The 26778-nt window shown below is 41.7% G+C and overlaps 2 protein-coding genes across 2 annotated transcripts; one reads left to right on the top strand and one right to left on the bottom strand.

The window, feature by feature from the left end:
• Nucleotides 1-15254: 15254 nt before the first annotated feature.
• Nucleotides 15255-18470, bottom strand: ALG2 (ALG2 alpha-1,3/1,6-mannosyltransferase). The gene is made up of 2 exons (XM_042048774.1): nucleotides 18063-18470; nucleotides 15255-16176 (listed from the first exon to the last, which is right to left on the bottom strand). The coding sequence occupies exons 1-2, from the start codon at nucleotides 18393-18395 to the stop codon at nucleotides 15274-15276; spliced, it is 1236 nt and encodes a 411-aa protein (XP_041904708.1). The 5' UTR covers nucleotides 18396-18470; the 3' UTR covers nucleotides 15255-15273.
• Nucleotides 18471-18629: 159 nt separating this feature from the next.
• On the top strand, nucleotides 18630-24085 carry SEC61B (SEC61 translocon subunit beta). Its single transcript, XM_042048775.1, has 4 exons — nucleotides 18630-18799; nucleotides 18900-18997; nucleotides 19659-19760; nucleotides 23752-24085. Exons 1-4 carry the CDS (start codon nucleotides 18797-18799, stop codon nucleotides 23837-23839), a joined length of 291 nt encoding a protein of 96 aa, XP_041904709.1. The 5' UTR covers nucleotides 18630-18796; the 3' UTR covers nucleotides 23840-24085.
• The last annotated feature ends 2693 nt before the right edge of the window (nucleotides 24086-26778 follow it).

The following is a 26778-nucleotide window of genomic DNA, read 5'->3' as shown; positions in this document are numbered from 1 at the left end:
AATCACATCCTTTAACTTGCCAGTCTTTCTACTAGCCAAATTTACTATAGCTAGGGAAAGACTGGGAAGTGATTGACTCAGAAGTTTTATAGCCAAGATCAAAAAGACGTTTACAGGTAAGTCATACAATATTTTCATATGTCATCCTTTTTCAGGATTAGGTTATGTGTGTGTCATTTGGATTTTTATTATCATTTTCATCTGCTGAAAGCAAGACACCATCATCTCTGCATTACAGATGAAACAAATCACAAAGTTGCACTAGTGGCTTTTTGGGAGAAGAAAATTCCAGCTTTGGAAGTTTTAATTTTGTGTGCTATTAGAAGGAGAACTACAGACGTGTAACATCTATATGCACTGCACACTTATATCAGCTGAAATTCCACAGAATTTCCAGCTAGAAATCCAGAAAAAAGCCTTTGAATAAGTATCCTGAGAAGATTAAGTTTAAACCTTAAATGGAGTTAGGTGGCAAAAATCTTATTAATGTCCACTTTGCACATCCAAATTCCAGCCTGTTCTCCTCAAAGCTCCCTCTGACAGGATCGTACCTCACAGTGGCACCTCTGCTTTTGACCTTAATATTATGTTGGAGAGCATAGTCACTCTTGATGTTGTACTTTATGCCAGGACTTTACTCCATAGTCCAAGCATATGAAATGAGACCCTGCTCAAAACAGACTCTGCAAAAGAGGGAGTAGCTCTGCCTTGCATGCTCAAGCTCAGAGGATTCACCCAGATCAGGACTCGGCCCTTCAAGAGCAGCACCATAGGAATCAGGAGCAGAAGCACCACTCAGACATGGAGTCACGTCCCATTTGTTCTCTGCCTTCAAGGAAGTCTTCATTAGTACATTGGGCTTCCTGCTGACTCTTTAATTTCCTATCCTGACCTGCCACATGCCTTTGACAGACTGAAATGGACATCTAGGCATCATTCTCAAGGCTCTAAGGACAGTGGTACTTGAAAGATGTCACGGAATAGCCAGTGCCAGTGTTCTGAGGGAAGCAATATTTTTATTCCAAAGACATTTAACACAAGCCATTATTCCTGCACTGCAGATCCTTTCCTTAAGCTTACAAGGCTTGTTTTACAAAATAAGGAAAGTTACTTCAGTTAACAAATAAATGTCAACAGCAGGGTCTTTGATTTTTTAAGCCTGAAAACAGAGGTAAAGATGAATTGTTCCCTTATATATTATTCTGTAAAACAAAATGCATACATAAATGACGAAACTGTGTTATCTGCCAAGTCAGAATTCTGTTTGACCTTGAGGCTGCAGTCTTTCCATGCCCAGTTACACAAACAAAACCTCAGAGTACAGGAATACAGGTTATTCTAGCCTCTGGGAAGGAGAAGAGTCTCAATCAGTTCATACAGTCTTCAAGATGTCTAGACTTGAGGGAAAGCTCTAAGTCTTTCTGAAATCTAGGAAGCAGGTTCATGAAGATAATAGATCAAGTACACAAGCAACTAATAAGCTATACCCCTATCTTAAAGAAATGTAAGATGATATGTTTTTCTGGAAGAAGTATGTTGAAAACAAAAATAAAATGTGAAGCAATAGAATTCATGGTCGAAGTACTATTATTAACAACACTGAGTTCTCACTGCTATTCAAATGTAATGACAATTGGTGCCTTAATAAAGCCATTTCAAAACGCAATCTGCAAACACTGAGTAAGTGTATGGAAGTATGGGCACCTTTTCTAGTTCACGGATCCCACATGGATAAGCAGAGTTTGTGCTCCAGGGAAAGTGCTGAGCAGTTCAGAATGGCTCAGGTCCCTCAGGGCAGCTGCTTCCCCAGCCAGGGAACCTGATCCAGCAGATCCTAGGGCAGGCCTGGTGGGCTCAGTCCACACAGAAGCTGCTGCCAGAGGAAGGAGGAGGAAAAGGAGTCTGTGGTGCCTAGCATCTATAGTCCAAACCAGAGGACATGAGTTCATGATGGTATCAGCTATGTGACTTGCCAGATCGCTTCCTGATCTCCCAGACTGCAGCTTCTGCATCCAAGGAGTGCACTCCAACTATGTGTGTCTGTGGTCAGCATTGTAGGGTCCAAGGGACCAAAACAAAGTCCTGTTTTCAGAAATGAAAGGGCAAGACTTGTCAGGAGACAGAAGCTGAGCACAGAGAGCTTAAAATATATGGACTTTTCCTTGCCTGTAAGTTGAAGGGACTACTACTTTCCTGTTTTCAGGACATTTCTGAGGCCATATGTAGTATGCTACTCAGGCATTATGTTAATAAGCATAGTATAAGCATTTAATATAGATAAAGAGGTTTCAGACACTAATACAAGTAAGTACCTATGCAAGCATAAGTACTGGAAATGCTTTTATGGGTGCTTTGAAAAGCAATTATTGACAAAATCTCTGACATGGGCAAAGGGCCTGATTTACTTCTCAGTTCCAGCTGCAAGATACATGGATAGGTTTCAAACCACGCTTGAAAGGACTGAGAGGCTTTCTTGGAGGAGCAATGAGTGGCTGCTTCTTTTAGATTCTTCTAGGCCTTAACAGCCTGTTGCAATTAGGAGAAATCTCTTCTTTTATGTTTATTGGAATTTTTTTGCATCTGAAGGATGTTTGGATTTGGCATTAATCTTCTGGTTTGAGAATGGAGGCTACAAATAAATGCAATACAGCATCTGAGGTATCGTAAAGGGTAAAGCAGCATGAATAAGGATGAAGGACAGTAAGAAAACCACACAGTAAAAGCCCTCTCTGGAAAAACCATGGAGCACATCCTCTTGGCAGCCATACCTAAGCACGTGAAGTATAAGAAAGCAATCAGCACTACTCAACATGGATTTGCCAAGGGCATGTTGTCTGTGGCCTACCTGACTGCTCCCTGTGTAAAAAATACCTGGTATCCTAAGTGCCATGGAAGCTTTTGTAACAGAAAAAAAAAATGTCAAAAAACCCTGTCAACTGTTTGTAATGAGGTTTACAACTTTAAACAAAAGAAAAAACTTCCTAATCTCTACAGTATTTAGAGAAACATGTCTGCCCATGGATAAATGCCTTGAAGCAATAGTGCCTTCAGCAATTAAGCAACTTTTCTCATAACAGAGAAGCCTGAAATCTGAACATCACCCACTTATGACAACATGATGCAAGCCTTATGGAAAGATTCATCAAACAGATCTAAATCCTTGTAGCTAGTCCTTAAATGGGAAAGAAAGTGCTTCCCTATTTATAATGCTAAAGCTGCTGGGCAAGACACAGTGAAAGACTTAAATTAAATGTCAAATCATGAGGTACTAACAATAAATAATGAAGAGATTTCTGTTGCTTGTGGTGGCTGCAGATAAGACACTGGAAAAACTATTTACTGCAGGTAAGTTGAACAGTCCTAGATGGATCATTCTGTCCTAGATGGATTTTCTATGTGTTTTGTTACTTGTTTGATTGAGCAGACTGGCGTGAGCCTGTGCTGCCCACATCACAGGGCTTTTATGGTTCCAGACCTTGTCTGTACTGTAAAGTAGCTGAAACTGTGCCAGCATTTCAAGAGCAATCCTCTCTCATCTCTTCTCCTTACACAATATAGACCCATCTACTGCACTCAGTGCCCCTACTTGATTGCATTGTGTGATGATGAGAGGGGCTACAAGGAAATCACCTTGTCGTGTGGTTTATCTCGATCATTCAGGTAGGCATTATTCTGGGAAAAAACAGGCTGTAGGACCTGATTAGTTGAAAGAGGTCACAGTATCCTCCAGTGCCTTACGTGACTGTGAGGGGGAAAAAGCTGGAAATTTCCCCATTTGCACTTTGACACCATGGTCTAGTTATACCTACATCTGTCTCTTTCTTACCATTATCTTTCCTTTGTGCCAAGGTCCACGCTTGTTGATTTGTTCTATTAAGACACTGGTGTGCCATTAGAACATTGAGGTTCCAGAATCTGCACAGAACCCCCAGTCCTGATGATGGAGCATGGAGTAACTCTTTATTCCCCACAGCGGAGTGATATTTAGGAATGTGTCTCTATGGAAAAGCCATGAAAGTTCAGTTTAAGTATCAGCAGCTTTTCTACGTAAACGAGAGAATTGGACATGCTTGCAGAGTGCCAGTGAAGCTGCTGAGAGTAGTTAGTGACATTGGAAAAAGCAGAATAAATGTGTAGTATTTGCTGGCTCTTCTTTGGTACAGAGGAATAGGACTTGAAATCTTATTTGTTCCACAAGATTTTGACACTTGTCAGTTCCTGCCATGGTTATGTCACAACTCATGCGAAAGTGAGTTTCATCAGCTTAAATGAGATGTCATCTGAAAGTCTATGGATAACTTTCTGGCTGTAGGCCCACCCCCATCCATTTCTCCTGCTCTTTTCCTCGGTAGGGGTTGAAGTATTCTTTGCAATTAGCAAAGGGAGTCTGTTACTGAAGGAATACAAATAACATTGCAAAGTGGAAAAACTGGTTTTATCCTTCCTGTCCCTGTCCATCAAGACCAGCACCAAGCACAGTAAAATGGCCAATTCGAATATTTTGGGGAGGTGAGAGTTTCAAATGTGAACTTAGTTATTTTGCTCACCTTGTAAAGGCCTGGAGTGAGTGTGGTGTAGCCTGTAATTCTACAGGAACATTGGGAATCAATTGCTCGGCCTTTTATGCATCAGTGTTAACAGCACAGGTCTAAGGTTCACTTTGAGCCCAGAATCACTATGATGGAGCAAAGATGTAGAGCCCTGTGGAAAGAAAACACATGAAACCTACTGTGGGAATCTATCAGACTCAGATCCTGCCTTAGTTTTGTCTGTTTAATGCTCTTAAGTGTTTTTTAACTTGCTGAAACTAGAGCCTTTGTTGTTTGTTTTAATCAACTTTCTATTGCCACTACAAATGATTTTGCTCTTTGCCTGAGTGAGAGAATCTGAAATAAAAGGGTTCTTAAAGGAGAAAGGTGAAAACTAGATAAATCCTGCAGGCAAGAGAGAGGAGATTTGAATTAAGTTGTAAAAGGAGTTAATCTTCCTGACTATCATCTGCTTATGATCCAGAGGAGTTTCCATCCAAGCAGCTGTAATATTGCAGTGATTGGGTACTGGTATCTGAGCACGAGGAATCTTTTTTTCCAAATTCATACCATGGTCATTGGAAGAGGTCTCACAGAACAAAGTGTATTGTAGATTTAATCTCTCTTTCACTCTTCTGTAGGGCTTTCACACACTCATAAGAGAATAGCATCTCAATGCCACATACAATCACATGAAGCATTAATCACAACAGGCAGCAACTTCTGCTCCTTTCTTCTTGTACATGGTGACCACAAAGGCCATTCTAGGATGAAACAGAGATAAGGAGAACAGATTCCTGAGTATTTTGCAACAGGAAGATATTTCTTGTATCACATGTAACAGTACAGAGGCGAAGTACAAAGGTGAAGAGATTGAGGAAACGAAACCCGATAAAAGCAAACAGTTATCGGACAAGGGGACAGGGAGTGCAAGAGACAGCAAACACAAGGTATCGATGCCAATACAACCTTTCTGGACTTGAGGAGTGGCTGCTTTCAGCACCATAACAGCTTGGGTTTATAGTACTTTTTCCTCTCTTCTGAAAAACTCTTCTGCAAGTCCAAAGCAATTACACAGTTGTTCGCACATAAAAAGGATTTCATGGTTGGCAACCCAAACTGATGATATATCAGGTTCTAGATGAAGATACAAAGGATATTACTGTATCAGCTGAGTTCATAAGAAGATTTTCTATTACATATTTTCTTAATTCAGAATATATTTATCTATTTGGAATTTAGGTTGAAGAGGCTGTGCCTTCCTCCAGTTCATTAAAATAAATCATGTGTACACAGATGTATATAGATTTGGATTCATATTACTGTGAAGAAAATTATATATAATTTCTTACATATCTCAATGTTATTCCTCCAAGTTAGTTCTTTAAGAAATATATGTGATTTGGACCTATTTTATGTCTGAGAAAAATGCCTTTCAGGAGACTGTTTCAAGGAGGAAGCCACCTTCTTTGGAGAAAAGCATATTTCTTGCTGAAAATCCTGCCTTTGTTATGATTGCCTGTGAAAAGTCCTGATTTCTCCTGGGTCTTGATTTGAAGAAGACCCTGGCACAGAGTGTTTTATTTCAGGCCTTTGCATATCTTTCTAATCCTTTTTATTAGCCATTTATTTTAATATTTTTCTGACTGCTTTGTGCTCTAGTGGATCTGCTTCTTCAAAATGGATCTTTCTTTGAAATTTGCTGCTCTTCTGTGTACAGTGGTCCCAGGTTTCAGTTTCTCTTGACCTGTTATTAGGATTGGCAGAACAATGAATCATTTCATGGAAACTGCAAGGAGCAGATGAAATTGTCTCCTTTGCTCCAGAGATTTTTGCTTTAAGTTACCTTTGGGGAAATACTCATGCTTGGAACCAGAGAAAAATCAAGGAAACTTCTCAAAGTGTAGGTACCAGGTTCTTTGTACTCTAAAGGAAGCAATGTTTGTGTTTACTCATTCCTATCAGGTTGACACATGTTTTCTAATCCTTCTGGACTGTTGTCTGTTAATTTTTAAAAATTCCACCTCTATTATTCATCTTTATTTTAAATGACCATAGTCGATAGTTTTTTCATATTATGTTTTGGAGAACCTTTTCACCTGTATGAATCAGAGTGTATTTTTCCTAATTTTAAACAGGTATGTAATCAAAATCTCTTTCCCTTGTCAAATAGAGAAGTATTTAGAGCTGCAGTGTTAAACTACTATGTTAGATTAATGGCAAGTGCCCTTACTCACTGCAGAGAAGATTACAAATTTAATTCTAATTGATATCTGCTTCAGCCTCTAGAATGTTGTCTCACTAACAACCCCACAACCCCCAAGTTCTTGGAACTGACTTCCCTTTAAGAATATATAGGCAGAAGGTAACGTTACTGTGAGCATTTTTATTCCCATGGAGGACAGCTTGGACTGGACATGTCTCACTCAAAAGGTCAGGTTTCCACAGTGGGTTCATGTATACACAAAGTACTTTGAGACTTGAGCATCCCAGATTATTTATGAAATATAACAGGAATTCAAGATGGGGAATTTTACCCTCTCACCTATCATGGACTAACATATAACTTCAGTGATTAAAAATTCATAGATGAAGATTTTATTCACAGTAAATCACAAATTGGTATCTGTCTTGGGGTGACTTTATGAAGTGTATCCCCTATCGCCACTCTATAGGGGATATAGAGGCATGATTCCTGTGCCTTTCTGTGTCTTTAAAACTGGATGTGAGAGAAAGAAAAAAAAGCCAGACAAACTTTTCAAAGTAGTTTGTGCTCCAAGGTCACTCTACTCCTCTGTGTGCTTCTATGACAGCAAGAGTGGAGGAAGCACCCTTTGCTGCTTTTCAGACAGCTTTTGGCTCTGTTTCACTGGAGAGAGACGGAGAGTTAAACGTTTTTTTTTTCCCCTGGGACTTCAGCTCCTTCTTTTCTTCTGGAGCTTTTCAGAACACCAGAGCTCACTGGGAGAACTTTCCACCGAGGCCCAGAGGGGGCCCATGCCAACACAGCTCCGAAGAGGAGAGAGAGAGAGAGAGACAACACACCCAAAGAAACAACTGAGAATTTACCAGATTCTCTCCACAGAGAGAGGTTTTATTATTTAGCATTATTCTTTTCCCATTGTGTCTGCTATATAAATAGTTTTTTTCCTTTCTCTTTCCTTCGAGGAAAATTCTTTCTGAACCTGCCTTCTATTAGAGGATGTTGATTTTGGATGTTCCTCCAAATTTGTCTCAAACGGGGACAGTATCTTAAGCTAAAAGCGCCAATTTCTTGTCTTGAATTCCCACAAAAATGTTAGAAGAATACTTCTATGCAGAAAATTAGATGCTGCTGGAATAGGTGACAAAACATCCTCTCCTTTAAGTAATAATAAATCAGGTACTGGATGAATGGAACATCTCCTGTCAGCAGAATTCTCCTAGTATATTGCTTTTTATGTCAATGCATACATTTTTCCTGGGACTGGAACTGTTTCAGGAAGAGAGTTGTCTATTTTCATGTCTTTCAAGCACTCTATGTGCTCTTTGGGCGGCCTCTTAATTAATTTTTCCATGGTTTGGGATACTTAGAAATAGAGAGGTTCTGCTAAAGAACAGAAGAGGTCTGGATATGGATCAAGGATCAGATTAGATTTATGTTCTGTTTTCAGCAGGATTTGTCTGAAAGCAAATTCAGACAAATGTGTGCTATCTACTATAGTTTCCAGCTCCTAGTCGCAATTATTGACGGACTTTCTAAGCAGTTACTGTATTTGGACCACCACTTTTGTTGTTTGCAAGTTATACTCCACGTTGGACTGAGCTGTGCTGGTATATTTGTATTGTTTTCATTAAACCAATAAACTCAACAGCTACACAGCCAGTGCATTCACCCAGCTGATACAGTCATTTGCCTGGAGCAAAGGCTACTTTCTGGTTTTGTTTCTGCTAAGTTCACAGCTGGGCAACAGCTATGCTCTGTAATTCACACATCACCAGGCCCCCCCCGCTCACCTTGCCTGGACACTGGTGGGATGCCCACTTCATGGCACACAGCTCCTGACTCCCTGTTCCCTAGTAACCAAGCAGTTCTTCCTCTCCCTGGGCACTCTTAACTCTATCCTGATTGAATCCAGACAGGTGTGAGAGGTAAGAGAAAGGTTTGGTGGGAGAGAAACTGAGATACCTGGGAATGGAGATTGCCCTGGATTTCTCCCTGACCTATTTGAATGTTGTTTCCTTTGTCAGCACCAACATGGTTTCATTCTTCCCAACCACTGTTGAGCCCCCACTTCATTCAGTGGCTGCAAATTCTGCACTGCTCTTGCAGGAACTCTGCTTGGACCTCTCTCACCTTGGTGGGGCATCAAATGTCCTGCCAGATTCCAGTCACTTGGTCCCAGCGACCTTTCCTCTGCCATGTTAGGCTTCTGAGCTTTCACTTTATTAAGAAAAGGGGGGTTAAAGGGGGATGAAGGAGGTAAATGGTCTGTCTCATGCCAGGTGCTAAAAGAGGGGTGCCAGCGAGAGACATGTTCCAGACAGGTTTCATGCTTCCATAGTTCTCTGTCCTCTTGTCCTGTGTTCCTCGAGGAGGTGATGGTCAGGATCTCTTCCAGCAGTCAATCATTATGAGGTTTGTTTGTTACTACACACAGCACCTTGTACAGCTGTAGGTTTGTTTACAGGGCTAATCCTAGGCCAGGTTGAAGATTTAAAAGAGTAAATCAGACCAGAGTTTTATCTTTCACAAAGCTTGCTATACAGTGCAGGAGTTCTGTGCATAATTGTGAGGGGAGAAGTTCATTAAGTCAAAATATGGCGTGTGCCACCAATTTCCCTGAGACTGATTATCTTATATATGGGTTTTTAAACTTAGTAACTTTTGCTCCCTTTCTCCAAGTAAAACCACTCCAAATTATTTCAATTTTCATTTTTTCAGTCATTATACTTTTTCTGTCTTTCAGTGCACAGAAATTGGGGTCATAAAGATACAGTAATCTTAATCTTAGATCTGTCTAAGAGTTCATGAGGTCAGACTTGTTGGTCTTCTCATACGACCAACAGTGCAAAAATCTGGAACCAACACAGTTAATCTTGGGCATAGGATAATGGGCACTAAAGAACTGCACACCCATAAATCAATGGAGACTAACCCATAATTTATTTCTTTTTGGGTCACACATTCTACTTGCACCATAAAAGCAGACAAGGATAACTAGAGTTAAAATGTCTTTCCTTCTCTACTCTTTGCGTTAACATTCACGCTATTGAATATACCCCTTCCTTAATACTATATTTTTTTCAGTATTCTAGTTATTGTTTTGTTAAAAATACCCCAGCGATATTAACTGTATAATAAATTACAATTCAAAATAAAAGATCAGCCACTTCAACCATGAGAGAGAATAAAGCCATAATAAAAAATAATAAAGTTTACCAATATGATAACGTAGCATGAGGTTTTTATAGACTCCATGCAAATGTTAAAATCTATAAATTTTTTATATTGTGTAAAATTGTAAAAAATAGCAATGAAGGGGGAGGGGAAAGGAAAAAAAGGACCATGGTCAGGTTGGCTTAATCATGAAATTTTCAGATTTCTTTTTAGAATCTGAAAAAGAGTGTATAAAAATATGCATATTAAATTATTTGTTTGTAACCTATCTTATTGACTAGAAATATTAAAGGTAAATTGAAGAAGGAAAACCCTGTCTTTGCACTTTCCAGCCCACAGTATTGGTAAGTGCAGAAACTCTAAAGCCTAATCACCTTTCTTCTCGTCTTTCTTTGCTCACGCCCAATACCCTGTACATACTCTGCCCTTATTTTTCCAACTATGCTTTAAACAACTTCTTTATTTGGCTTCTTTTTATTTATTTGGGGTGTAAGAGAAGGTAGCAGGATATGCAAATATGGGGAGAAGAGAAGAGAAGAGAAGAGAAGAGAAGAGAAGAGAAGAGAAGAGAAGAGATTAAATCCTCCTTGCTGCCATTTTCTTCTTGCTGCATCATCCTTCACACCACACTGGTGGGATATGAATTTAAAACTTCCATTTACTTGTAGACTAATGATAATATATTTAATTATACTAGTCTAATATTTAATATTTCTTCTGACAGCAGATTGCATAAGGCATATGCAATTTGATTTAAAGAAAATTCTCATAAACAATTTTTTAATTGGGATATGAATTTAAAACTTCCATTTTCTTGTAGACTAATGATAATATATTTAATTATACTAGTCTAATATTTAATATTTCTTCTGAGAGCAGATTGCATAAGGCATATGCAATTTGATTTAAAGAAAATTCTCATAAACAATTTTTTAATTTAAATAAAGGAGAAGGGAGGGAAAAGTATGTATTTCTGGAACAGGTTCAAAACTGGTACAAATAATTATTGTTTAAAAACCTTCCTTTTTGGAAACAGTGCTGGTCAGCCTTGTTTTCTTGTGTTGGTCTAGAGACAGCACAATGAAAGGTACTTGACACATCCTAGAACATGCTGACTTGTAAAATATGGGGGAACTTAGTGTCCTCTCATGTTGGAGCTGCTTCCATTTAATTGACAGGAAGCTTGTCACTGATAAAAATATCCTGGATTCTATGTCCGTAACCAAGATTCTTGTTGGATTTCCAAAAAGGAGGAGAGGAAGGAGAGAGGAAACAAAGCTACACTGTCATAAAATAAGGAACTGACTGAGTGCCTGCACTTCTGAAAGGAGAAGTCCCTTTCTTCTATAAACCTAAAACTTTGTTTTCATGTGTGAGTCTTTAAACCTAAAACTTTGTTTTCATCTGTGAATCTTTAAAACAGCCATAGGGAAAGAGCAGGTTGGATGGAGCTTTGAGCAACCTGGTTTGGTGGTGGGTGTCCCTTCCCATGGCACTAGAACTAGATGCCCATGGAACTAGATGGCCTTTAATATCTCTTCCAACCCAAACCACTTTACGATTCTATGACAATATGAGACTAGATGAAGAGATGCTCAAGAGAACAGAAAAATATCTTCACAGAATCACAGAATAGTCTGAGTTGGAAGGGATCCACAAGGATCATTGAGTCTGACTCTTAAGTGAATGGCCCATGCAGGGATCAAACCCACCACGTTGGCATTACTAGCACCCTGGTTTAACCAACTGAGCCAACCTCAGAGCACATAAGAACATAAAAACACGAGTCACAGCATAATCTGAAAACATTTAAGGACAATCACAGATTAAATCTCTTCCTCTGACACTCCACCTCCACTGCCAGTTTTCCACATTTTTTGTCAAGAAAAAGCATGGGGCTTTCTGACCCTTCACAGGAGCCTGCCATTTTAAGGTGGCTTTAGCCTATCTGGGATCAACATGCCAGTAGTTGGGGTCCCTCAGGTATCCCAGGAACTCCACCCTGTGCTGTTGAAAAGATCTGATTTCTGGGGTTTGACATGGAGTCACCACTGCTGCAAGTGACTCAGAACTTTCCTGGCATAGCCTGTTGCCTGTTGAGCACTGGAGAACATGAAGATGCCGAGAACACCATGAGACAGTTAACAAGCAGAGTATGCAGAACATTATGTGCAGAACCATGGGAAGTGGTCAGAGTACAGGAGAGACCAAATAGTATCACAAGATCCTCATAGTGTTTGCACCTGGTTCAGAAAGCACTTTTCCGCTCATTCCCTTCTAGCATCCAGGAAGTGCAGACTTTCTTAGGATTTGCCAACTTCTTCTGATGATTCAAAACATGCTTTTTCAGTATCATGGCTCTTCTAGTGGTACCTACTTGGAAGGGGCCTCACTTCCCATGGGCATGAGAAGCACACACAGCTCCTGAGGAACAGAAAAAGTTATTCACCACATCCTGCTTTACTGTCCTGCCCAGGTCTTGGCTGGCATTTCGTTATGGAAGCAGATGTCTCTGGGCCAGAGGGGCCATACTGTCCCATAATCGAGACCAAAGCAAGAGCCATGCCCCCATGTCTTTTTCTTTAGACAGATCGCTCCCACAAAAAGGAATTTTGACCTCTAAGACAAACGGCACCTGGCAAACCAAGCTGTCTCTGAGGAGTGGTAGCGCACTCTTGAGGCAGCAGAAGAACCAACAGTGGTGCTGACCTACCACCAGAATACAACCGGTAGACTGCCCCAGGCTCTGGGGTAGGCGAGTCCTACCCAGCTCATTTTGTGGGTGTCACAGACAGACATAGACTTTAAATGGGCTTGCTCTTCACACTCAGTTTCCAGAGTCAACTGATTTGTGTATTTAGTGACCAACTATTTCCCCCGATGGAGCTCCAGCACGCCAGTGCTTGGCCACTGCAAACTGTTTAAATGAACTAAGTCATGTGGTTTTGGATCACAGGGCCATTGTGTCCCACATGGCCACAATCCAGGTTGTTCTGGGATATTACTGCTGTTGATCATCTGATGTCCCTTGGGATATATGGTACATGGATAGGCTGTAAAGATTAGCCATATCTTACTAATAAACCCTAATATAATTGTGCAGTCCCCACTGAATGGCTCTGGAAGACCATAAAACCACAGAATGGTTTGGGTTGGAAGGGACTTTTAAAGACCATGTTATCGAACCTCCCTTCCATGGGCAGGAATATCTCTTACTAGATCAGGTTTCTCAAGATGGGAAGCAAGAGATCTTGAAGCAGCCTACAGTGCTGTGCTGCACTTCTACACATTGACCACAGCTTCCTGCAGGAATCTGAGGCTAATCTGCAGCTGATGGGGAGCCTGAAGACCAGGCTCTGTAACAGTCAGCCTTGGGCTTGAGGTGGTCCAACCCACCTGCCATGAAGCAGCAGGGCTGGGGCTGCTCTGCAAGGGATGACAGTGAAAAGCCATGGGAGATCACATCACAGGACAGCGACCTCACCGACCAGGACACAGTACCCAAGCAGGGCAGCCTGGTGACAGTAGCAGCTGTTGACAGTCACAGTGATCACCAGAAACGTGAGATGGCAGGTCAGGTCCAAGTGGAATCCATGAAATTCAGGGAACAGAAGCTGCAGGATATAGGACCAGGTACATGCCTGCCAGCAACACAGCTCAGGAACGGACTGGAGGCCAAGGCTGGAGCAGAAAAGGAGCTACCCCTGCAGCCATGCTGGTGAGGGTACACCGATGTGTCTCTTAGGCTCCAGGTTAACTCCAGTGCAACTGAGAGAGGAGAATGTAACACAGACTAACCAACCACAGGAACTGGCCCCAACCACCTTGTACCTTCTAACTGGAACATAAAACCGAGGCCAAATGTGTCTTGAGAGTGTTAATCTGACCACAGATTGATTTCACTGTCTCTTCTGGTCCTTCAGTCATCCATTCCTATGCCCATGATGAAAAAGTTGCACAAAGATTTAGGAAAACTTTTAAGGGTGGGAAAGGAGCAGAAATGCAGGAAATCAGGCCTGCGAAACCACCTGCTCTCACTCCATAATGAATAAGAATTGAGTATTCCAACTTCCTGATTAAAGGCAAGGACAACCTTTGTGGATTTTTGTTTGTTTTATTTCAAATAAAAGCCTTGTAAGTATACTGTGACCTGGGTTTTGATCCTAAGCAACAGCAAGAATGGTCTCTCTCTTGTGAAGTGCTAATGTGGAAATGCCTGAAATTATTTTGAATAGAAATTGCAGAATTCAGATATAAATTGTATTTCCTACCACATTACAAACTGCACTTTATAGGTAACACTGGATTTCAAAGCATGAAGAATTTGTAGCTACTCAATCTATTTTCACCCTTAAAATTTAACTGTATGGATTATGTGTGTTATAACCAAACAGAACAACTAACTAATAAAGATGCACCAAAAGAGAGGTAGATGAACAAAAAATATATGCCTTGCCCCAGACCAGCTTGAAAAAAAAAAAAATCACATTACTGTCATATGTGCACTCACTGTATTAGGAGAACATGAAGTTACCACTGAATTAAGCAAATTAAAATGTCTTTTTTGCCTGGTCCAGATTAAGACCTTTATAAAAAGTGTGCTATAATTTAGAATGAAATGTTAAATATAGGGAATATTATTTCAGTATCTACAAACCAGAAATTCCCAAAGTAAAATTGGATCTTCAAGCACTGCAGGTAATGAAGAAACATAGATTTCACCACTAACATTTTTGTCTGAGGTAGGCTGATATCCTTGGTGTTATTCTAGTCTCACTTCCTCCTGCTCACACACCTCTATGCTTTTTTGACACCCAGTGGGACTACACGATGCAACTGGACAAGCACAGTGAAAGGTCACTCATTTTAAAACCATACCATTCATATGCCTAACAGCACCGTGTTTTTTAAATATGCACTTGGTTGGACTGTACAATTCCCTCCATACTTCAGCTGAGATAGCTCCTTTGCTTAAAAATTACTGATGACCATTTTAAATACCTAAAGCTGTGCGTGTCTTATCTGGACAAATCCACATCTTGTAAATTGAATCAGCCATACCATACAGTATTAAAGAAAAACATGCAGTAATTTTCCTAGTAAGTTACTGTCATTTAACTTTTTTCCAAGGCACAGTACACAAAAGAAGTCCTGCAATGGCAGAGCAGTCTACCACATGAAAATTTTAACCTTCTAATGACACAGTGGGAAACGTTTTGCTTCTTCTTTGTGCCAAGTGACATAAGGCAGCACAAGAAGCAAAACAAGGACATTCAGATATCCCTGGTTCTTCATCAGTCACAATGAATACTGGTCCCCTACACAAATGAGAGACACAATGTTGGAAAATATAGGAACATAATTTTATTCTGTTAATCTGCGTATGTATTGGTACAGCTGTTCTGAGAAAGCTTCTGAAGAAAATTTTTCCTTAACTCTCACTCTCCCAGCTGCTCCCATTGTGTCCTTTAAGAGGGGATCTCGCACAATTTTTTCCATGGCATCAGCGAATTGGGTTGGCAGAGGATCACACAAAAATCCTGTAACATTATGCAAGATTGATTCTAAAGGACCACCTGAATTAACTGCTATAACTGGACATCTCATATACATTGCCTCCAAAGGGACAATGCCAAAATGTTCATTGCTTGGTGTATAAAGCACACATACAGAGTTACTAAAAAGAGAGATTTTCTGTTCATCTGAGAATGATCTCAGAAAAGTCACATGGTCATTAACACTAAGTTTGGCTGCAAGTCTCCTCAGCTCTTCATAGTGCTCCACGTTCTCCAGAACTCGCTTATCATAACCACCTGCCATAACCAGGTGAACTTCATCCCACTCATGAGAATCAAGCCTCCCTCGAAGTTCGTGCAAAGCTTTGAGAGCCAATGCTAGATTCTTTTTCCTCTCATACCTATTAATGGAAAGAAACAAGAACTTTTTCTTTTTCGGTATCAGGTCAGCTATGTCTGCAGGAACAATTTCTTCAAAGCTACTGATGCTGAGCGATGGGTAGAGGACATCTGGGTTTATATGAGATAGGGACTTAAACGTGTCTTTGAACACGCTGGCAGTAAACTTGCTGTTCACAACGATACAGTCTGCCATGCCAGTCGTGTACTCTTCCAGCCAGTCAAGTGGCCATCTGTAGAGGCGCTTTAGGAAAGATTCTCTCTTGGTCAGAAGTTGATCAGGAAAGTGACAGTAAAACAAAACCTTCTTACGGGTTCTGGCCAGTCTAAGTACAGGAATGCAGGCAGACACCTAGTGCAACCGGAGAGAGGGGACAATAGGAGAGGTTAATTATTTGTGACAGTGCCACCAGTGTGTACGTGTGATTTCAAACCCATGCTCTGGGACTGAGTGCTTTGCAAGCCAAGTGCCTTCTCCCTTCTCCCCTCCACAAGCACATCAAGTTGTACTCCCTCACCCAGGACCCCTTATTGTGGCCCTATAATTTCTCCCTGAATAAAGCACCCTACTCCCCACCTAAGCCCCATCATGCCCCAAGACTTCTCCAACCACCTCCTCCTGCCACTACCACGGGTGCTGGGAGCAGAGCCCAAGGGGCAGTGGAATCCTTTCCCTCCAGCTGCTCCAGAATGTAAGAGAGAAATTGCAAAACTGATGTGGAATACATCAAGATTATTGTAATCCAGGATATTCTCTATATACTTTCAAGCCTAATCAGCAAGAAAGGACACCCAATCAGAGGACCAGGCAGCAGCTAGCATTCCTTAGTCAACAACATCCTGGAACTAACAAGCCTTAAGGACGCAGTAAATGAAGATGTTGATTTGTGTCTATGTATACGCTGCTAACTTCGCAAAATACTCCAGGTCCATGTATCGTATAGCTAAACTGTGTTCATTATAACACTAGAAAACACACCTACAGGTCAGAAATACCCCTGCTCAGGTGAAGACCGTTTCCCTGAGCACGTGTAGAAGTGAACTGGGTTATGCAACTTGTATAGAATGACAGAATCAATTAGGTTGGAAAAGATCTCTGAGATCATTGAGTCCAAACGATAACTCACCACTACCCTGTCAACTAGACCATGGCATAAAGTGCCATGTCCAGTCCTTAAATATATCCAGGCATGGTAACTCCATCACCTCCTTGGGCAGTCCATTCCGATGTATAAACACTCTCTCTGAAGAAATTCTTCCTAATGTCCAAGCTGAATCTCCCCCGGTGCAGCTTAAGACTATGTTCTCTTGTCCTGTCACCAGCTGTCAGGAAGACCAACCCCCCCCACCTGCTAGAACATCCTTTCACGCAGATGTAGAGGGTGATAAGGTGACTCCAAGCCTCCTTTTCTCCCAGCTAAACACCCCAGCTCCCCCAGCTGCTCCTCCTAAGATTTGTGCTCCAGATCCTCCCCCAGCTTCACTGCCCTTCTCTGGAAATTATTAACCAATCACAACATAATGAGAGACTGCACTTGGAAAGTTACTAACTCTGAATTTCTGTGTATAAAAAATGGTACAGAAAGCCTGATGGGGTGTCCTTGATCTGTCGAACACCAAGGAGCAGCCAGGCTTGCACAGCTCTGAAATGAACAACTGATGTTTCTCTCTTGAGTGTATCATTATTGGCTTGTTGCACTCCACATAATGAATCAGATTTTGTGGGGATTTGATACTCCAGGGCTCTGGAGCATCTATCTTATGAGAGACTGCAGGAACTGGGCCAGTTTAGTTTAGGGAAGAGAAGACTGGAAGGGGATCTATTAATTCATATAAATATCTCTAAGGTGGGTGTCAAGGGGATGGTGCCAGACTCTTTTCAGCAGTGCCCACTGACAGGATGAGGAGCAGTGGCCATAAAGGAGAACACAAGAACTTCTACATGAACATGAAGAACTTCTTTACACTGAGTGACAGAGCACTGGAAAAGACTGCCCAGGGAGGTCGTGGAGTCTCCCTCTCCGGAGACATCCCAAACCCACCTGGACGCGTTCCTGTGTCACTTGCTCTAGGTGACCTTGCTTTGGCAGGGGATTTGGAGTAGATGATCACCAGAGGCCCCTTCCAACCCTAAGAATTCTGTGATTCAGTGAAAAGCAGCCCACAGCCTCCCCGCCTCCCGTCGGGCCAGCGGCAGCAGCGGCGCTCCTGCTCCCACGTCCATGTCCGTCCCCGCACCTGGTCGCACACGAAGGCGTCGAAGGTCTCGCCGCTGAGCAGCAGCACGTAGAGCGCCACGAAGGCCATGCGCAGGGCCGCGCACAGGGCGTGCCCGCGGCCGCACAGGCTGCGCGGGAGCCACCCGCCCGCCCGCCGCACCGCCAGCCCGCGCGTCTCCGCGAAGCACCGCCCGGGGTCGTAGTGCGCCGTCCAGATCTGCACCCGGCAGCCCCGCGCCCGCAGCGCCAGCGCCGCGTCCACCACCAGCCGCTCCGCGCCGCCCAGGCCCAGGTCCGGGTGCAGGAACAGCACGGACGGACCCCCTCCTCCCGCCTCCTCCTCCTCCTCCATGACGGCTGCCGCGGGGACGGGGGCGCATGCGCAGCCCGGCACCCCCGGCGGGACACGTCAGCCTCCCTTCCCTTCCTGCCGGGCCTTCCCGCCCGCCCCGCCCGCCGGGCGGCCCCGGCGCTGCCCGGCGCGTCGTTCCCCGCGGTCCCGCGCCGGCCCGGCCGCTGCGCAAGGAGGGGGCGCGACCGAGGTGTCACGGGCGACAGCGGTCTCGGAAAGCGGCCGCCGAGCGAGGGGTGTAGCGACAAGGGGCTGGTGTTGCTCAGGCATTATCCTGGGAAGCCGCATGGTCCCGGGATGCGCGTCGCGGGGGCGGAGCCTGATGCGGGCAGGGTCGTGGCCGAAGCGGCTGTAGCGGAGCGTGTGTGAAACCACGCCGAGCTCCAGCCAGCGCCGCCGTCATGGTGAGGGGCTGCCCGGGGCGGGGGGCGGCTGAGGCGGCCCTTCCCTGCCGGCAGTGCCCGCCGTCTCTCACCCCCTCCCGCTTCTCTCCTCTCTCCGCAGCCCGGGCCCAACCCCAGCGCCACCAGCGTCGGCTCCTCCGGCCGCTCCCCTAGCAAGGCTGTGGCTCCCCGCGCCGCGGGATCCACCGTCCGGCAGAGGTGGGTGCCCGCCGTGGCTCCCTAGTGGGGGCAGCTCTTGCCTCCGTCGTGCCTTCTGCTTGCCGGGCTGCCCGGGCCGCCCGGGCCGATGCCTTCTGCTTACGTGGCAGCACAGACTGATGCGAGTCCAGAGGAGGGCAACGGAGCTGGGGAAGGGTCTGGAGCACAAGTGCTATGAGGAGCGGCTGAGGGAAATGGGGGTGTTTAGCCTGGAGAAGAGGAGGCTCAGGGATAAACCTTTTCACTCTCTACAACTACCTGAAAGGAGAGTGTACCCAGGTGAGAGGGTCATTCTCTTCTCCCAGGCAACTAGTGACAGGATAGGAGAGCACAAGTCTTAAGCTGTGCCAGGGGATGTTTAGCTTGGACATCAGGAAGAATTTCTTCACAGAAGGGGCAATTAGACATTGAAATGGACTGCCCAGTGAGGTGGTGGAGTCACCGTCTCTGGAGGTGTTTAAGAGAAGACTGTATGTGGCACCTTGTGCCATGGTCTGGTTGACGTGGTGTTGGGTCACAGGTTGGACTCGGGTCTTTTCCAGCGTAATTGATTCTGTGAAGTGTATTGTTTCTGCCGAGTCTCTTGGACTGTTTGGTCCTAGAAGCTAAAGGAGTACTAACGTGTTGTTCGGTCTTTGTTTCCTTCTGTTGTCCATTAAAGGAAAAATGCCAGCTGCGGGACAAGGAGTGCAGGCCGTGCCACGTCCACAGGGACTGGTGGGATGTGGCGGTTCTACACTGAGGACTCTCCAGGGCTCAAAGTGTAAGTTGGATTAATGGGTAGTGGCAGGCTTGGGAGCTGTAGAGTTCCCTTGCTTATGTAGTCTTGCAGTCTTTGAATTAATAATAAGTTCTCAGTGTTCTGGTGTGCATGGGAAAACTTGCTGGGTTGATGGCTGGGATGACATATTTAATCTGTAACCCCAGAGAAGTAGCTTTTAATGTTACAATGGTTTTTAAAAGGTAGGTACAAGTTATATTTTGTAACTGCCAAAGCTTACCCTAAGTGGTCTTGGAAGACTGTGAGCATCACTTTGAAGTTGAGAAACATCACTTGCCTCAGTGAATTTAGGCATCTATGGTCATGCTTTCATTCTCTTTTAAGTAAAAATTTTGGGGTTTGTTTTATAGTAGCTGTGTTGTGACCCTGTGCACCCCTTGAAAATACAATATAACTGATATACCATATGCTTGCATAATCTCTGGTGTTTTTATTAAAAAGCTGCAGATAAATTACTTTAGCTGAACTTGCCTGCCACATAGCATGCCAGTACCTTGTCTATCTCCGTTTTTACAAGATGAATATTCTAAGATTATGGTCAAATACCTAGTAATATCCCTTAAACTATAAAGAGAGCCTAAGTTTTTACTTTTTTGACCAGTTTGAGTCATTTGGATGACTTTCCCAAACAAACTTTGCAGCCCAATATTTGGGTAACAAAGGTGTATTTCAGCTGATGAGTGCCTCCTAAGTTATATCCCAAGAAGGAATTCGTGCTTATTGTAGAATTACAGTTCGTGACCTCTTGTTCTTACTGGGTTGAAAAGTCTTGAGGTGCTCAGGGCTGACCCTGTTGCTTGGGGTTTTTTCTCAAATCTATTAATATTTTCTTTTGAAGTTCTTTAAGAGGGCTGCTGCTGGCTGCAGAAACAGAACACTTGGGGAAGGGCTGGTTATATGCTGCTTAGTGATTGTTCCATGAGTAATCCTTCCTTTGAAGTTGTCTTATGTGTTTTCATTTTCATATGTGCTTGACACTTCAAAAAACAAAATGTATCCAGCAAACCACTAAAGTAGTGCAGTTCAGCCTTGCTTACTGCATTCTGAGTGCGGAAAGGAGACAAGGCAAAAAAAAAGACAATAAGCAGCAATAGTGTTCTAGAGCAAATCTGTGCAGATAGGCAGGGCAACTGTTTTCTCTGTTGTTTGGTCTACTAAAGTTCAATTAAAAAATTCAGTTAAGCCAAACAATAAGAACCAGAAGGGCGTTAGGATTTTTTTTTAATAGACTTGTGATACAAGCTTTAACAATTTTGCTAGGTTTCCTTGTGAATCCTTTGATTTCACTTTTGGTGCTGAATGGCCATTTAGTTCTTATCTTCAGTGCAAGCAGATCAGTAAAGAGATTTTCCCATCTATTTATGTTGCAACACAGTGGTTCCCAATTTTAAGGTTTGGAACACTGGGAGTGTTTTTTTGAAGCTACTTTGGGTAACTGTATGCTCAGGCTTTTAATGGAAGAATCAAATCTGTAAAAGTGAGTTGCTTTTACGAATCACTCCATAATATATATAACATTTTCTGAGCCATGGGTTGGTAGCAACTTTCTTGCTTACAGCTTTCCATGTATTTTTCTAAATTTTTTTTTTCTATATCAACCAATTGTTATTATCTTTGTCGTGTTTAGTAGACTTTAAAGTGAGAATGGGTTATCGAGGGTTTGTGATTGCCTTGGTGAAGTGCTTCAGCTGAAACTGTTTTTAGAAGTGGTTGTGATCACTACTGCATAAAGCAATGTGAAAGCTTAGCCTGGTAGTGGTGGTGGGTGGGCTTTTTTGGCGTTTTTTCATATTGTTTAAAATGCAAGCTCTTAAAATTGCTACGAAAAATACATAAAACCGCCTGAAGACAGGCTAATTCATACTGGCTACAATGAGGGGAATTCTGCTCCAGATAAAAAAGTTTTTGTATTTTTATGTTGTGTAGAATTATGTTGATGCTTTGAGTATTTTGTATCTGTATTCAACATCCAAAATAATAAATATGTTGAATAGGCAAGTTGGTTCCCCTCAAGAAAGTTCCTTTATTTGCATTACAAGATGCTTCAAGATGTGTATGCCTTTAAAAACAACTATTAGCAAAAGGGAATTGTGGGGGATTTGGTTGAGAGTGGGATATGATATTTTTTCTCTTTAAAGCTTGGAGATTACATGCTTTGAAAAGAAAACTAAACCAGACTTTTCCTCTTTTTGGGTCACTTGGTAGCTGTGGTTCCTGTATCTTGTCTTGAGCTTTCCTGCTTAAAGAGCTATAGGCAGCGTTTCTTGTGGGTAGAAAGTCAGTCAAATTGGGCTTGTGCCCAATGTGCAGCCTTATGACAGACATTCTGGGAATGCACAGTACCAAATCTTTAGAGGTATCTGAATCCATTTATTTTTTTGTGGTGGGCTGAGCAGATGCAGGTGTGTGGAGGAGAATCGCAGGGTTTCAACAGGTTTTCTTTGGGACTGGGGCAAATGAGATATGTGTGTCAGAATTGGAGAGCTGATTATTCTCTAGGGGTTCAATGTCATCTGCATGTTTAAAAAACACACTGAATATACAGTCAGTCCCCACTGTTTATTTCCATGTAGTTCTGTTCTGATTATTGGTGCTCCTTTGTTCCTGAATGTCTTTGGCAGAGCGCAGCTTACCTATTCCTACTGCTAAAGGCTCAAATGAATTAAGTAGTAATTCAGATGCAGTGTGAGGACTTTCTGCACCTAATATAATTATGATTTATACTATGTAGCATATAAACTTACATGCATAAATATATAAAAATAAATATAAATTATAAAGGAAATATATATATATATTTATATGTATAAATATATATAAAATGCTGGGGTTTGAGAATTGCATTCTATTGCTCAGTGAAAGATAGCCCTTGAAGGGGTTGCTTATGTAGTCACCATGTATGTGGACTTTGTTTATTTTGTTATTGGCTTATTTGCTAAATGCTTTATGTCTGTGTTCAGGGTTCTCCATACCAAAATAAGTATAATAGATAATAATTGAGGTTTAAAACTCAATGTAAGATTACAGTTGTGAACATTTCAAGTATGTGGATCATGATCTTGTAGAAAAATACGACAGTAAACTCTTTGAATCCCTTTTCAGTTTCCTTTTTTTTACTTTGTATTCAGGTAGCATTTACATGCTTATAATCAGTACCCTGGAGGGTAACACAGGCTGGATAACAGATTTCCCAATAGCATGTTGAAAATCAGAAATGAGATTGTTGTATGAAGTGAGTGGTATGAAGGAGTGTTGAGTGTGTGTAGTCATGTAATTGTTGTATCTCAGAACAGCATGAGACAGCTGATTGAAGCTATCAACATGCACCCTAAGATTAATCTGGTTTTTTAAAACATCACTATACAATTTCTAAACAATCTATAAAAGTAACAAGGAAAAAAATACTAGTTTATTCATTTGAGGTAAAGATTTAATGATGGAGCTTTGCCACTTGGTGTATGTTTTTCAAGAAAGCAGAAGTCCTCTCACCCACTGCTGCCATTGTTTTCAAATGAAATAAAACCCCTAAAATAAAACAGCTAATGAGAATTTTATGCCAAAATTTTAGTAGCCGCTAGAGGACTCTGTTGGTTTTTGCATCGGACTGCATCTCTGCTCAGGTGGCTATCTGAGTTGTAAACACAGAGGATATTTTTCCAGAGACTGTGAAAACAGTGATGCATAATAATGAACCATTAATGGCTTTTTAAACAAGTGAGGTTTTTGTTACTCTCTTGTGCTTTTTAATGTACATTTAGGGTGTGTAGAACTGTCTTTAAAAACAGTGGCAGCAGCAGCAGTTTTTGATAGAGATGGCTATCTCATTTCTATGGGCTTTAAGGTATTTCTGTGGGAAGGGGAGTTTTCTTGTATGATTTCTTATGAGCTGATAAGCTCACTTGGCTGATAATGACTGGCCTTTGGGCAAGACAGGCTTCTTTTTTATGTTAATGTATTTTCTCTTTATTTTTAGTGGACCTGTTCCGGTTTTGGTCATGAGTCTTCTTTTTATTGCTTCTGTGTTTATGCTGCACATCTGGGGCAAATACACTCGTTCCTAGACTCAGCTGCCAACTTAAAGCATACATCTTGGACCAAAACTATGGTGGATCCTGGTTGTTCTTGGAGAGAGACTGGGGAAGCTTCCTATCACCTGTTGAAGTCCTGTCAACTTTGGCTATAATACCGAATTAATTTCTCAATTCGCTACTTGGGCAGCTTTAAAGCCTGTCATGGGTCATTTTATATTTGTATCTGTACACTTAGAATACAGGTATTGCAATAAAAGTTGTATATGGAAATAGAAAGAGTCTTAACTGTATTTTTTCCTCTTCCAGTATACCACAGCTAACACATGATACTTGTGGTTTTCGTATATAATCATATTTCTGATTTGACAGTTATTTGACAGTTCAGACCAGATTCTCCCATCTCTACATTGCTATGTAATTTTATGCTAGAAGATCTTTTTTTGTGGATGGAAGAGACAAAATCAGGTTCTCAAACATGAGAAGGTAACCAACGTCCTTATTGAAATAAAACTGAGGTACTGGTGCTGAGGTGGTTATATTCTTCTGTTAACTCCCAAAATATAGCTGTATTTATTTAATTTATTTCCTTAATGCAAGTTAAGCTTTACTCAGTGCTTATTATACATAAAAGATATATAAGTATGCTTGTTTTTTCAAACTGCACTTGAGGAACAACATGAACTGGTACCTAACTGATTTTAAAAAGAATAATTGCACAGCTGTCAAAGACATTTTTCACCCTCAGTCACATGGTGTGATTCTTGGGACTGTCCTGTGCAGGGCCAGGAGTTGGACTTCAGTGATCCTTGTGGGTCCCTTCCAACTTAGGATATTCTGTGATTTGATGACTGGAGGTCCAGACTCTTTCAAGGAGAATTAAATGGAATGGGAGGACTGGAAAAGCAATGACTACATTTTAAGTAACAGGACATGCAAATAGGCTGAGGTACAGCTAAGTGTTGCTTCAGATAATCACTCCAGTTCTGGATGTTCTTTATTTTCCTTTTGAACAGTCAGACAGCTTTCCCTTCTCTTTTTAAAGATATCTACATATCTGTGCATTAGCATTTCTCACTGCTAATATGGTCTTGAAGTTGAATAGAATTATTTTAGCGTGCTGTTCATATCAAGTCCTGGTTGAGTATCAGTTTATCTTGGGAAAACAATATTCTTGGTTATGCAGCCTTGACAGAAGTGCCAACTGCATGTTGTAGAAGCAGCCTCCCTTACCAGCTTCCTTAAAGCAGTTCTTAAATTAGCATTACTTCTGAAGAGACCAAACTGTTCAGAACAAAAACAAGAATAAGGAATGTGGTCTTGGGGCTACAGAGATAATTGTTTTGAGCTGTGCTTATGCCGTAGTACCCAGTATAAATGTGGAGGGAAAGATAGAAGACTTGGAGCAGAAACTGAAAATTGTCTTAGAAAATGTAACAGTAGGAAGGTTATGTTTTCAGAGGTTTGGAAGTTGAGGAACAGGGAATTTTGGAGACTCAAAGGCAGTGGGGTATCAGAACACTAAATTGATGGAAACTGATACAAATAAATCATGTATCAAAGGGGAAAGGATCCATAAATCATTCACCTCTACGCATATGGAAGGGAAGTTAAACCACAAGGGAAAACAAAGTAAGTAGGGGGGTTAGCTCAGCACTTCAAAAGGCAGAGATAAGGATCTCTCCCTTAAATGCTTTGCTTAGCAAGAAAATAAAATCTGCACAGTCAGCGATTTCATCTTAAGGCAAGAAAATGCAGAGAAGACCAAATGCAGGTCAGTTGTTCTGCTGACCATGTGAACAGACTGTGCTAATTTGTGGTGCTCAAAGGAAAAGGAATGGAATACTCTAAAGTAGTGTAAGGGTAAGGAATAAGGAATAACAGTAATATCTAAGTAGGTAACCTCTTCTCTACTGTTTTTTCTAATACGCTGTTTGACTGTTTTCTAATACAGCAGGAAACAATTTTCTTTGAAACACTTCTGTTCCCTAAAAGCTGCTTTCCCACATCAAGTAATTCCATTTAAAGCCCTCCACATATTTTTTCTTTTTTGGTGTCCTGCTGCTTCTAAAGACCAGCATTGGTGATGACCTTGGAAAAGTGATGAGCGGAAGGCTTATTGCTGTACAGCCTTTTGATAAATTTTTAGTACATTTAAATACATATTAATACATTTAATTCAACTGAGAATAAAAGTGTTGACTATTTTGATAGGGTTGTCCTTGCTTAAATATTTTGTTTTCTAGAATGGCCTGTGTCATGGAATTTGTATGCACTGTCAAAAGAGTCTAATGTCTCTAGTTTTGCACAAATTACTTCCTACCCTTTCTTGGCTTTATATTTTGTGTCAGCTTACCTCTGGTGATACTTTAGTTGGATTCAGCTAGCTGAAACATCCATAGTTTTATATTCGTTGTACTTCATTAAAACCCAGATACTCTATATTGTATGTTTTCAAGTTGTGCTTATTTTAATTATTAGCATGGATGTGTTGGATATTCATGCTCATATGCTTAGTATTTCATGTACACGAGTTGTAGTGGAGTCTTGCAACTGATGTTTATCAAACTTCAGCTCCAGAGAGGTACAGGTAAAGAAATGCAGGTGGCAAAGACTTACCAGAATTCTGGCTAATAATGAATGTGAAATTCTGTTTGACCTGGGTGAATAAATTACAGCCATACTGATAAACAGTAGGTAATCTGTGATAGAGAAAGCTAGTCTTTCAGTAATAGGTAGAAAAGAAGAAAGGACAGTCATTTGAAAAGCTTTGTATCAGGTGACTATGAATTAGTAAGGCTTTGGATTTTTATGCCTACTGGTATGTGATTGGAATACAAGCTCGACTGAGCTGACTGTTGTAAATATCTTTACTTAAGTGCTGCAGAAGGCTCTTAAGTCCTCAAAGATCTTTACTTTGTCTCCTTAACAATAAAGATTCAAGATATCTGGAAGAACTTGTATTTCCATAG

Source organism: Corvus kubaryi, unplaced genomic scaffold (assembly GCF_017639235.1).
Source record: "Corvus kubaryi isolate FWS band 111438036 unplaced genomic scaffold, C.kubaryi_AGA036_p1.0 68, whole genome shotgun sequence".
Lineage (NCBI taxonomy): Eukaryota > Metazoa > Chordata > Aves > Passeriformes > Corvidae > Corvus > Corvus kubaryi.
The sequence above is the reverse complement of the archived record's forward strand: the minus strand, read 5'-3'. Positions and strand labels throughout refer to the sequence as shown.

Excerpts from the sequence above, each read along its gene's own strand:
- ALG2 (XM_042048774.1), bottom strand. The coding sequence starts at position 18,395 with ATGGAGGAGGAGGAGGAGGCGGGAGGAGGGGGTCCGTCCGTGCTGTTC. Across the intron at positions 16,177-18,062 it reads ACGCCTTCGTGTGCGACCAG|GTGTCTGCCTGCATTCCTGT; the intron begins GTGCGGGGACGG and ends CGGTTGCACTAG.
- SEC61B (XM_042048775.1), top strand. Across the intron at positions 18,998-19,658 it reads GGATCCACCGTCCGGCAGAG|GAAAAATGCCAGCTGCGGGA; the intron begins GTGGGTGCCCGC and ends TGTCCATTAAAG. Across the intron at positions 19,761-23,751 it reads GACTCTCCAGGGCTCAAAGT|TGGACCTGTTCCGGTTTTGG; the intron begins GTAAGTTGGATT and ends CTTTATTTTTAG.